This window comes from Prionailurus bengalensis, chromosome B1 (genome assembly GCF_016509475.1).
Source record: "Prionailurus bengalensis isolate Pbe53 chromosome B1, Fcat_Pben_1.1_paternal_pri, whole genome shotgun sequence".
NCBI classification, from domain to species: Eukaryota; Metazoa; Chordata; class Mammalia; order Carnivora; family Felidae; genus Prionailurus; species Prionailurus bengalensis.
This window is the reverse complement of record NC_057344.1, coordinates 192,683,213-192,696,922: the sequence shown is the minus strand read 5'-3', so window position 1 is coordinate 192,696,922 and position 13,710 is coordinate 192,683,213. Positions and strand designations below refer to the sequence as shown.

Genomic DNA, 13,710 nt, shown 5'->3' with positions numbered 1-13,710 from the left:
AATTCACAAAATACCATTAAAAAGAGAAACATCAAAATCCATCTGTACTGCAAAATTCCACAATGGTCCGGTGTAAAACGTAAAAAAACATACAAAGAATATAATCAAAATGATTAATGCTAATGATTTAATATAAAGACATCACAGGACTAGAAATATTTCAAGATCAATTGATAAATGCAGAAGGAATACTGATGTACAAAATGAGGATAGTGCAAGAAGAACTGTAATCTATTTCTCTTCACTTTTGAGATTTTGGTTATGAACTGTACAGCTCGCTAGAGATGCTGCTGTCAAATTCAGATTCCATTCAATGGGACGATTAAGGCACATCTTAATGGGGCTCAAAGGGCAACTTGCTGTATTCCCATCGGACAAATTCAGTTTCTCATCAGTTTTCATTTGTAGCATGCTGGAAAAAAAAAGTGTAAAGCATTTTAGTTCTTTAATTTCAAATAAATTATCAACCCTGTAAAAGAAATTCATCTTATTGTTTGGACCTCTACACATTAGAATTAGGGCATTTTATTCTGAAAGTACAGAGTTTTGTTGTGTTCCTTACCTCTGGCCTCCTTACTGAATTGAATACTTTACCTATGTTAGCCAGGTATTTAAAAGGTCACCCAGATAGCACTGGACAAAAACCACTGCATATATGGATTCCATCAGCATACTCTGGACATTTCACATACTGAACTTGGTAGGATTCAGCCCTTTTCATTTGTCCTTTAACTTACCAGGATCAGAGCCACTTTGAGACAAGAAGGAATTAACCTTTGAAAGCCTACTGTGTTCTAGAGACACTCGCATGGATTATCTCATAAATTTCATAGCAAACCAAGCAATGTTGGTATACTTCTCATGATAAATGATAAAAGTGAGTCTCAGACTCAAGTACAGATACACCTCAAGTTACAGTCACCAAATTGGTATAGTCCTCTTTCCCTTATTCTTGTCTACTGGCTCTCTAAAGAGAATCTTTAGAAACATAGAAACTTGAGAGTCCAAAGGGTAGCTAGTCCACATATAATGGACATGTAAACCCACATCTTAAAAATAGTATTGATAGCCCATTCACGTTTTCAGATGTAGATCCTCATGTTTATAAACTATTTCATAGCTTGTTATACATTAGCTATTAGTTGGACTACATCATTCCCAAGCTTTCTCCCAACCACAGGTCCATGATTCTTCCTATTAGTAAAGAGGAAACTGCTGTGCAGTATTTAAGTGACTTGTTTTAAGTGGCAGCCACTGCCAGACTTCAGTGACTTTTTCCTGATTTCTCCTTGCAACCTCAACAACCTACTCATTTGCCGTTCAGTAAGCCAGAGATTTAACCTGTTATATTTTAACAGCTGTCATGTTGCCACTGAGCTCTCTTCAGGCAAATGGACTCCCAGTTCCACCAAATAACATAGTTTCAAGTTTATAGGTATGAAACAGAATGACAAACTACAAGTAGCCGAAAAGGTTACTCATCATATAGAAAATCACTTTAAAAAAACCGAAAGAACATAGAGGTGAATAAATAAGAATGTACTTAAATCATGGCCTGATATATGACAAAGAGATCCAAAAAAACAATACTCTCATTCATAGCAGAAATACTGACTGGTTTTTGAAAACATTTGCACTGGTTACTATTAGACTGATAGCCTCATGGACCTCAAGATATTTTTGTTTTTCAAGGCAGCAAAGCTCAGATAAAGCAGTAATGTTTTTCCATCTTACAAGGACTGCCAGTCTTCATATTTGTAGTATGTGTATGTATGCCTCCGAGAAACTCTAGGGCAAGCTATAAAAATACAATTATATTAAGACAGCTTGGTAGATAAGTATATCAAGTATCAATGCCAGAAGAAGAAAATGATGGCACAAAGCAACAAATCATGGTGACAAAAACAATTTTTGCGCTTTGCTATTCATCAGAATAATACTTTAATAACTACATTATTGTTCTTTTTAATACTTTCAACATTAATTTACTTTTCTAGAGAGTATACTCGAAATTTGGGTACACGAACTCCAGGAGTACACAAAAGTATACACATCATGGGAAGAAAATACCAGTTCAAGCACTATACGTTAGTACCAATAGATAGACTGACATAATTCATAAATACCCACTTAAAACTAGGTGGTGTGAAGAAAAAAAAAAAAAAGTGGAGTGCAGGGGCGCCTGGGTGGCTCAGTCGGTTAAGCGACCAACTTCGGCTCAGGTCATGATCTCAGGTTGTGAGTTTCAGCCCGCGTCAGGCTCCGTGCTGACAGCTCTGAGCCTGGAGCCTGCTTCGGATTCTGTGTCTCCCTCTCTCTCTGCCCCGCCCTCTGCTCACGCTCTCTCTCAAAAGTAAATACACATTAAACAAAAGAAAAGTGGTGTGCAAACTTTAGACACTACCTATCTACAGAGTACTGAGTAGAAGAACATAGCTATCTTCAAGGGCCAGAAACAGGCATTAGAATAATAAGAGCTAGAAGGGACCTTTCTAGATAACTCATTTTTAAAATGGGGAAACTAAGGTATAGGAAAATAGAAAAACAAACTGCTCTTTTTTGGAGTGTTCTAACCAGATGCATTCAGACTAATATAAGAACCTGCATCTTCAGTTATAACCAAAGCACTTTTCAATTCTATCTTCTATACCAAATTATTCTGCATTGAGTATCCACTAGAAAGCACTTGTGAGGTACAAAGATGGGGAGGTGGACACAGTGCATGCTTTCAGAGAATTTGGAACCTAGAGGAATTTTTTAACAAATATTCCTTTATATTTGTAAGATAAAAAATTGGACTTGTTAGGTTTAATGTCAGGAGGTTATGGGACAATCATATACATTTGTACCAAGTGAAAGATTAATACATGTTCCTCAACTTTTTCTTTTTTAAAATAATCTCTACACCCAATGTGGGGCTTGAACTCATGACCCCGAGGTCGAGTCACATGCTCTACTGATTGAGCCAGCCAGGTGCCCCTCAAATTTTCTTGATGTACTTTTTAAGCTTTTTTTCTTTAGGTTTTGAACAGGAAAATCGAATATTCTTGTATGTCTATGTATTCAACTGTATCTATGGGGTTGATGTCTAGGAGTAGGATAAACTGAGTCAAAGGTGCTTTAAAGATTTTGGATAGAGGGGCGCCTGGGTGGCGCAGTCGGTTAAGCGTCCGACTTCAGCCAGGTCACGATCTCGCGGTCCGTGAGTTCGAGCCCCGCGTCGGGCTCTGGGCTGATGGCTCAGAGCCTGGAGCCTGTTTCTGATTCTGCCCCTCCCCCGTTCATGCTCTGTCTCTCTCTGTCCCAAAAATAAATAAACGTTGAAAAAAAAAATTAAAAAAAAAGATTTTGGATAGAGATTACCAAATTATCCTTTGTAGACAACATGCCATTTACACTCTGACCAACAATGTATGAAAATGTCTTTCTTCCCTCATTTTCTTATCAATAATGTATAATAAAAGTTATGGATCTTTGTAAAAAAAAAAACTAGGTTAAAAATGGTATGCCGTTGTTTAATTTGCACTTCTGAGGAAGGTTTGGCTTATTTTCATATTTAGAAGCCACTTGTTTTTCCTTCTCTGTGTTCTTTGCCCATTGAGATGATCTATTTTGATATTTAGTTAAGATCAGTGTTTTGTTCCATGTGATTTACACTCCCACTTCCCTCCCCATCCTGCCTTGTTCATTAGTTGTTTATATCTGCTTATGGTGGTTTTGTCATGAATCCATTCTAAATTTTAGATCATCAGATTTATCAGTCTTATTTCATGGCTTCTCTGTCTTACATATATGGTTCAAAATTCGAAGCAGCAGCATTTAAATCATCGTATCAAGTGGCTTTATATATCCACATCCAGGATTCTATTGAAAGCTTAGCAATGGTGTAGTGTATTCAGCGGTACTCTTGCAAGTAAAGAACTGGGAAAAGGAACATAAAGACCTGGGTTCCAATTCTGGGAATATTAATAATCAGCCTTATGATGTTGGACAAGTAACAGCTTCATTCAGTCTCCTTTTCCTCATGTTAAAAAAAAAAATTAAACGACATCTTCCTACTTACCTTTACATTTCTGATGATCTAATGAATACCATTTAACAGGATTTAAAAATCACATGGAGCTATAGACAAATGCAAAGGTTTAGTTTAACACTGTATTTTGGTGAATGGGGGACAAAACTGGAAGAGATATACTCACCCTAAGTAAGGCTTCTATCAAACTAGCAATCTAGACAGATGGTAGGTGAGGAGGGAATGAGGACAAAGAAGGGGCACCTGAAATGATCATCTAGACATCTAAGCCTATTTTCAATACTTGGGTAATTTCATCCACCCTAGATAGAGCCTCTCTCCAGCATCTGAATGGAGGTTTATAAGAATACGTGCATTTGGGAAGTATAAAAGATGAAAATCTCTGGTGGGTCATGGAAATCCAAACAGTCATAATGTGTGATTTAAATTAATGATTACTGGGGCACCTGGGTGGCTCAGTCAGTTGAGCATCTGACTCTTGATTTCAGCTCAGGTCATGATTGCAGTTTGTGAGATGAGCCTCATGTTGGGCTCTGCACTGGGTGCAGAGCCCGCTTAGGATTCTCCTTCTCAGCCCCTCCCCCAGTTCGTGCTTGCGCTTTCTCCCTTTCTCTCAAAATAAACATTTAAATTAATGATTACTGATAATTCTAACAAAAAGAATTTTTAACATATATCTAGCTCTAATAACTCAAACTTGTTTTACTTATTACTAGAGATATGGGATAGTTCATCTCTGTCATACACACAATAAACCTTAATGTGAACTAGCCAAATCACAGGAAACAAATTTTAGTGTGATCAGGACAGGTCTGAAAATATCATTTCTAGAGCAGTTGCTACATGCCAGGCACTATGCTAAAAACCTCCCTGACAACATTTTATTCAGTTCTAACAACCACCATTGAGGCTCAAAGAAGTAAAATGACATATCAAAGTCACTCAACCAGTAAGTGCAAGTTCAGAGTCTAGGATGTATCCCTCTATCCTGCATAGGAACTCTTGGGTTGCAATTCTGTCGTGATTCTGCCTTCATGTTAATACCCATTTATCTATTTCTTCAAAATACTTAATGCATTGTTTGGTCTATAGATGGGTTTGGTCTACAGATTTCAGACAGAAAGACATCCTGAAGGCCTACAGCCATAACTGTATCTAGAAAGATATATTTAGAGCATCAAGTTTCCTCATATTTAACTAAATAAGGAGCTATTACATCTTTCAATTTCTCAAGGTAAAAGAAAATATGTTAGGGCATAGACATGTTTTTTGATAGCTACCAAAAGAGTACTCTTTAGGTTAAGGGTTTCAAGAAACAAGTTAATCTTTTCAAAGGGAGAAAAGTCAGCTGTATGCATGGATAAACTGAATTCTGGTATACGATTTGGAATTAGAACAGTTACTATAATGTACATGAAACTACTGAATTTGAACTCATTTGTTTTAACTCCAAATTCTGAGTGACTGGTTTATTTCCTCTGGAAATGAGGTCATCTAATGTTAAGTCAGTAAAAATTTACTGAATAGCTATTATAGCTATACCCTGAGCCTGATTCTCCTCAAATCTATCCAAATCAATAGGGTTGTTAAATGTGCAAAACTAGATCAGAGAACCTTTATGAAGTTATCAAGTGTGTTCCCATGTTTCTGATGTAGTAAGAAGTTAGAAAAATGAAATCCTTGGTCTACTGGACTCTAGCCGCTACCTACCCAATATATTAAGAATATAAAATAGTGTGATGGTGTCTGTCTTCAAGGGTTTTCCAGTTCGGTAAGGAGGCAGAAGGGAGAAGTATTCATGAATTACCAAAATAAAAAGCAGTACACAGTAAATACAGAAGAGGTAACTAAAGACTAAGGGATAACAGAGAAGGGAACTTAATCTTAGCAGTGGCGAGACTGGGGAAAAGTCATTTGAAATAGGCCTAAAGGGGTAAGGATTTTAGTAAACTGGGAAGGAGGGAGGCTTTGTAGAGACTAAGTTCTGATTCCAAATCAAATCACTCACCTGCTAAGTGTACATTTCCTAAACTCTAAGCTTCAATTTAACTGGAAAGTGAAGATAATGAGAGTACCCACCTCTTGAGGGAAATGTGATTAGTAAATGAGTTTATATAAAGCAGGTGGCATAGAGGAGGCATGTAAAATGCCTGGCTGAACACATAATAAGGACTCAATAAATGTTAATATTAGTACTACTAACAAAAAGTCAAAAGATACATGTGTGGGATAAAAGATGACAGGTATGTGTATAATTTGTTTCTGCAATTGTACAACCATTTAATTTAAAATCTCTGGGCTTAAAGGGGTGGGGTGGGGGATTCAAATTAAGAGCCATAGGGATCTAGCCAGTTAAACATGGTCTACCAGCAGACCATGAGGTCAAAGGTATGAGTAAATCCTTTCTTTTGCCGGCAAACTCTGTTAAGAGGTTGTACAGATTTTTTGTTTTTAAAGACTTAATTTATCTCAAGAGTAAAATTTCTTTTTGGTAGAATACTGAAGAATTTAAAGGCCTTGGCAGATTGTTAAGTGGTAGATTTTAAGTCAGACATTTTTTCTGACTTGCTTTTGATTATTTGATGTAGTTATGTGGAGGAACAGAAGAACCTGGCGGTTAAGAGTAAGACTTTGAAGTCTCATATTCTTGAATTAGAATCCTAGATTTGCAATTTACTCCAACCAATTTTAGGAGAATTACTTTAATATAAAGATTAGCATATTATGTGCTCAACTAGTAAGGGTTATCGTGATTATTAGAGCAAATCATAATTGGGGATTCACAAGAAAACATCTAGAATAAAAAGAATAGTTTCTCCTGATAAATAGATCTACCTGAATTTTTATTTGAAGGAATAGAATGAAGGAATACAATGAGGGAAATTATAGTCAGAGCAAAGGCACAAAACCAATTCTCTTCAGAAATCAATGAACATTTTGCACTGCTGTGTGATTTAGAAGTGATCAATGGCCATGTAAGGACAAAACATTTACCTGAATTTCTTAATTAACTTGTGTATTAAATTAGTATAACACAGCTGTGCCTAAAGCAGTATCTTACATATAACAGGTATTCAGATATTCAATAAATACACAAATGTGATTTACATACATTCATAAAAAATAAAATGGGAAATTTTAGTACTAAATTAATGTGATATTAAAAGCAATTAGCAGTTATTAATCTAAAATAATGCCAACCAACTAATTGTGAAAGGTTGCTGAGCCTGACATGACTTAGAATGATTTTGGACCCTGTTCACATCTGCCTTCTGAGGAACTTAACAATGATTATAATCAATGATCCCTTTTTTTGTTTTGTTTTGTTTTTTTTTTTAATATACCATCTGTGGCAGATTAATTGCATTCACAGCCCGAATTCTTCACCCGTGCCTAAACTTACTCTTTATCACTTTGCAATGTCCTCTCATTCTGGCCTCACCCATGTGACTTGCTTGGGCCGATAAGATGTTAGTTAACAAGTATGAACTGTAAACTGGCGGAGGCATGCAAGCTGAAGCATGAGAAACTACTTGGTCACTTATGCTCCCTCGTATACCTCTGCTTTTGCCAGGCGAGCACTGCCTGGGCTGGCCTGCAGAATGTGTGGGAGGTATGGCGCAGGGCTAAGGTGTCACACCTGGTAGCCAGCTCGTACAAAGGCATGTGAGGGAGCCTGGCCCAAATCAAAAGAACCTCTTAGACTTATTTGCCAGTCCCAGATATAGGAGTGCAGTAGGTGCTCATTTACTTTCAGGCAGTAAGTTTTCAGGTGGTTTGTAATACAGCATTGTTGTAGCAATAGATAATGATTAAACAAGTGCAAGGTCTCTCATTCCTTAAAAAACAAAACTTCACTCAATCTTTTATTTTCTTCATGTTTAGAGCTAGATTACTTTAATGAATTATCCTATACTTGATATCACCATTTTCTTATCTCCTATTCTTAACCTACTCCAGTCTGGCTTCCAGACCCTTTCATTCCACAAAAACACCTACTAAAGTCACCAATGAATTGATAAAGCTAATGAACGATCCTTAATTTTTCAACTATTTTGCCTTCCTAACAACATTCAACACTAATGGCCATTTCCTCTGCTACAGACTGAACCGTGTACCCCCCAGATTCATATGTTGAAGCCCTAACCCCCATATTAAGAAATACAGGGCCTTTAGGAGGTAACTAAGGTAAAATGAGGTCACAATCTGAGTCCTAATTTGATGGGTTTGTTGTCTCCATAAAAGGAGAAGAAGACACCAGAGAATGGGAAGGTAGCTATGTGCAAACCAGCAAGAGACCCCTCACCAGAAATTGAACCCTCTAGACCTTGATCTTGGACTTTCTAGCCTCCAGAACTGTGAGAAAACAAATCTCTGTTTTAAGCCATGCAGTCTATGATATTTTGTTATGGCAGCCTGAGAAGAGTAAACCTCTTTCTTGAAACTCATTTTTCTTGGATTTTGATACAAAACACAATACTGGCTTCCTTTTTCCTCCTCCTTTTACTCCAAGTCATCCTATTCTTGGATGGCTTAGAATTTAAGGCCAAGTCCCAGGCTTCCTTTTCTTCTTCTATAATCTCTATTTAGGGGTTCTCATCCATACTCAGTTTCAGTTATCAAAGATCTCGCAGACATCTCAACTCATCCCACAGTTCACTCATTACTTCTTCAGAAAGGATTTCCCTGTGTACTCAACCTAAAGTAACTACTCCTAGAAAACTCTTTATACCATCTAATTTCATTGACACAGAACTTAAACTGCTTATGTTTTTCCTCCCTCCAGTTAAAATACAAGTTTGATGAGAGTACAACATATTGGTCTTGTTCAACATATTATTTCCAGCACCTTGCATATAGAAACTGGATAAATATCTGTCAAAAGAATAAATCTAGACTTCTGCTTCTGGCCATGATGAAGTAACAGGAACAAAATATATATGAAATATTTTTAAGACCATGGATGAAAGAAAGTACAGGATGACAGTGACCCCTGAAAGAAGGGAACAAAGGAGGTAAGTCATTAACACTTGCTCTGGCTTACTGCCTGAATAGTTTCCAGGCTGCAGTACAGGAAGAGGAATCCAAAGGAAGCTTGGAAGCCTTCCTGAGATGAGAGGACAAAGTTTGGAGGTGAGGGAGACCAAGGCAACTAGAGTCTGTGGGGCAGATAACAGGAGACAGAGCTGCACTGACAGTGCCAGAGAGCAACATTGGTTTCCCTGGAATCTGTAGATAAATACTGATCAGTGCATGAATGTTTCCCAAGGCTGTGAAAAAGACCACTGAAAAGGACCAGCTGGAAAATCCCCAGAGCCCATATAGGACTGGATAAAATTTGTGTTCCCACCAGCAAGAATGGATAAATCTCCTAATACATATGGCATTGAATAGGTATTGGTAGTGCCTCACTAGTGGGGGTAAAATTAGCCCTAGAGCAGGATTTCTCAACCTCAGCACTACTGACATTTGGGGCTGAGTGATTCTTTTTTGTGGGGAGCTGTCTTGCTATGCACTGTAGAATGTTTAGCAGAATCACCGGCCTCTACCCATTAGGTGTGACAATCCAAAATGTCTCCCTATGTCACCAATTATCCCCTGTAGGACACCCCCCGGTGAGAACCACTGTCCTAGAGTATAGGCTGCCTATCAATGCCCAAAAGCAAGATTTGAAAGGATAAAGATTTTTCTTAATAAGTTCGTGGTGTCTCAGAACAGAGCCCCAAAACATTGAAGGCACTGTAAAAACAAACAAACCCAGCACACAATGTAAAACCGACGATGTCTAGCATCCAATCCAAAATTACCAGGCATGTACAAAACAGGAAAATATCCAAAATGAGGAGAAAAATCAATCAGTAGGAACTGATAAATAATACAGATTATAAAATTAGCACACAAGGATGTTCATGCAGATATTTAAAATATACTCCATTATAGTCAAGAAGCTGAGGAAAGCATGAACATGAGGGGAAATATAGTAGATACAAAGAAGACTAAATTTAAACTTCTGGAGATGAAAATATAATTTCTGAAATGAAAATGTCCTGGCTGTTATTAACAGCAGATTAGACAACCCAAAGAAAAGATTACCAAACTTAAAAACATAGAAATAGCATAATCCAAAATGAAACATAAAAAAAATGAACAAAGGGGTGCCTGGGTGGCTCAGTCGATTGAATGTCTGTCTCTTGGTTTTGGCTCGGGTCATGATCTCATGGTTTGTGAGCTTGAGCCCTGCATTAGGCTCTGTGCTGACAGTGCAGGTTGGGATTCTCTTTATCTCTCTCCCTCTCTCTGCCCTTCCTGCATGCACTCGCTCTCAAAATAAATAAATAAACTTAAAAAAATTAACAAAAATGAGTAGGTATCAGTGATCTATGTAACAAAATACATGTGATTGGAATCCCAAAAGGAGAGCAGAGACAAGAGGGATAGGAACATACTTGAAGAAAGTATGGCTGAAATATTTCCAAATATGATAAAAACTAAACTCCCATATCCAAGTAGTTAAAAAAAACTCCAGGTAGAAAAAACATAAAGGCAACAAAGCCAAACCCATTTATAATCAAACTGCTGATAACCAGTGATAAAATCTTACAAAGAACTAGAGGAAAAAACAATAGAGTAGCAAATATAAGAATGACAGCAGACTTCTCTTCAGAAACAATGCAAACTAAATGACAGTGGAGCAACATCTTCAAAGTACTAAAAAGTATATGGTCACATTTGAATTTCATATTCAGCAAAAATATCTTTCAAAACAAAAGTGAAATGAAGACTTTTTCAGACATAAAAAGGCAGGGCTGAATGAATTATTAAACAGCAAACCCACACAACAAGAATTGCTAAAGGAAGTTTTCAGGCAGAAGTAAAATGACATCACATAGAAACCTGGATTTGTACAAAAGAATGAAAAGCACCAGAAATGGAAAATTCATGGAGAAAATACTTTTCCTATTTTGAAAACCTCTTTGAATAACTGTACGGAGGAAAAATAATAACAATATATTGGAAGGATTATAACATTTATGGAAGCACAACATATGACAATAATAATAGCACAAAGGCTTGGAGGGAGGAAAGGCACATGTACTGTAAAGTTCTTAAGATTATACATGAAGTAATATAACATTATCTGAAGGTAGTTTATAGTAAGTTAATGATATATAGGGTAAACTTGACAGTAAGTACTACTTAAAAACTAAGAGATTAAATAGAATAATAAAATATACTCAACTTGTCTAAAAGAAGGCAAGAAAAGAGAAAAGAACTAAATAATAGATTGGACAAACAGAAAATAGAAAGTTGGGCTATTATCAAAAAGACAAGAAATAACAAGTATTGGTGAAGATGTGGAGAAAAGGCAAACCTGTGTACTATTAGTGGGAATGTAAATTCACATACCCAATATAGAAAACAGTATGGATGGTCCTCAAAAAATTAAGAATAGAACTACCATATGATCCACAATTCCATTTCTGGATATTTATCCAAAAAATGAAAATAACTTGAAAGATATATGTACTCCCCATCATGTTCATTGCAATATTATTTATAATAACCAAGATATGGAAACAACTTAAGTGTCTATCAATGGATGAATGGATAAAGAGAATCCTCTCTCTCTCTCTCTCTCTCTCTCTCTCTCTCTCTCATACACACACACACACACACACACACACACACACACACACACACTGGAATATTATCCAAAAAGTAAGGAAATCTTGCCATTTGCAACAACATGGATGGACATTGAGGGCATTATCGTAAGTGAATTAAGTCAGAGAAAGACAAATATCAGATGATTTCACTTATATGTAGAATCTAAAATAACAAAAACCAAAATCAACCAAGCTCGCAGATACAGAAAGCAGACTGGTGGATGCCAGAGGTGAGAGCAAAATGGGTGAAGTGAGTCAAACTTCTAGTTATAATACAAATTAAGTCATGGGGATGTAATGTATACATGGTGGCTGAGTATGTAATAATACTGTATTGCATATTTGAAAGTTGCTAATAGATTGTAAAAGTTTTCATCACAAGAAAAAAATTGTAATATTATGGTGACAAATATTAGCTAGACTTATTTGGTGATCACTTCACAATATATGCAAATATATATCATTATGTTGTACACCTGAAACTAATATGTTGTATGTCAATTATACCTCAATTAAAAAAATAAAGTTGGCTGACTCAACCACATCAAAAGTCACATGAAATGGAAAATGGTATATTAAAAGGCAGAGATTGTCAGACTGAATGAGAAAGCAAGCCTCAACTGTATGCTGCCTCAAAGAAACTCACTTTTAATATAGACACATATAGGTTAGAAATAAAAGTGTGGGAAAAGATATACCATGTTAAAACTAGGGAAAAGTAGGATGGAATAACTATCAGACAAAAAAAGATTTCAGACCAAGGAATACTTCTAGAGATGAAGAGGTTAGTTTCATATGAAAAAGGAGTAAATACATCAAAAGTACATAAAAATTCCAAATGTATATGCACATAATAAGAGCTTCAAAATACATGATGCAAAACCTGATAGAACTAAAAGGATAAATAGGAAAATCTAGAATCATAGCTGCAGATTTCAAAATGCTTCTCTCAAGAATAAATATAAGTAGACTGAAACTCAGGAAGGATGTAAAAGAGTTGAACAGCACTATCAACTTGCTTAAAAGAACACTCCACCCAGCAGCAGCAGCAGAATGAACATTATTTTCAAGAACACAGAGAACAGTTATTAAAGTAGATCTGGATAGACTCTGGACCATAAAACAAATCTCAATAAATTCAAAAGAATTAAAATCATACAAAGTATATTTTATAAGCATAGCAGAATCAAATTAGAAATCAGTAAGAGAAAGGTATCTGGAAAATCCCTAAATATTTGAAAACTGAACAACACATCTCTAAGTAATCCATGGGTTAAATAAAAAACTACAAGGGAAATTAGAAAATATTTCTAATTTAATGGAAATGAAAATACAGCAGAGCAAACTTTGTGGAATATAGCTAAAGTGGTATTTAGAGGGTAGTTTATAACACAATGATCATATTAGTAAGGAATTAATCTTCTTTCCACCACAACACTCTACACTCTATACCAATGGTTCTCAAAGTGTGGTCCTTGGGTCAGCAAAATAAGCATCACTTGGGCCCCACTACATAACCTATTGAAACAGAAAGTGCTTGGAGCCTAACAATTTCTTTTTCAATAAGCCCTCCTGGTGATTCTCATGCACACTAAAGTTTGTAAAGCATTGTTTTCAAGTAGCACAGTTCTCATTAGGACCACCATGATGGTCTACGCCTTCATTCATGCCCTCTACCATTCATGTTTCACAAGGCAGTCAGATCCTTTAGGAAGGAGAATCTGATGATGTCATATACCTTCCCCATCCACTCCCAATTTCAATCTCTACTTTAAGAGCAATGGGAAGCTATTGGAAACACATAAACATGACTTATGAGAACCTACATGGTCTATCCTTCACCTACTCCTCAATCTTTACATCTGACACCATGCTCCTCCTTTCTCTTTTGACCCAAGACACACAGTCATTGTCTTACCTGCAAAGAACACCATGCTGTACTTTTTCCACATGCAACTCTTCCTGAAAGTCAGTCCTCTCCCCTCCCTGCCCAGTTGTCTGCTACTTGGC

At 36.5% G+C, this 13,710-nt stretch overlaps 1 protein-coding gene across 3 annotated transcripts in view; it reads right to left on the bottom strand.

The window, feature by feature from the left end:
- Positions 1-110: 110 nt before the first annotated feature.
- Positions 111-13,710, bottom strand: part of LCORL (ligand dependent nuclear receptor corepressor like) — a 166,200-nt gene continuing 152,600 nt past the window's right edge. For 2 of the 3 annotated variants that reach the window (XM_043572875.1, XM_043572877.1), the window contains one exon: positions 111-412. In XM_043572875.1, coding sequence (XP_043428810.1) covers positions 399-412 — 14 coding nt within the window. In that variant the 3' untranslated portion in view covers positions 111-398. The remainder of the gene's footprint in view (positions 413-13,710) is intronic. The other variant, XM_043572878.1, reaches the window with a different exon arrangement.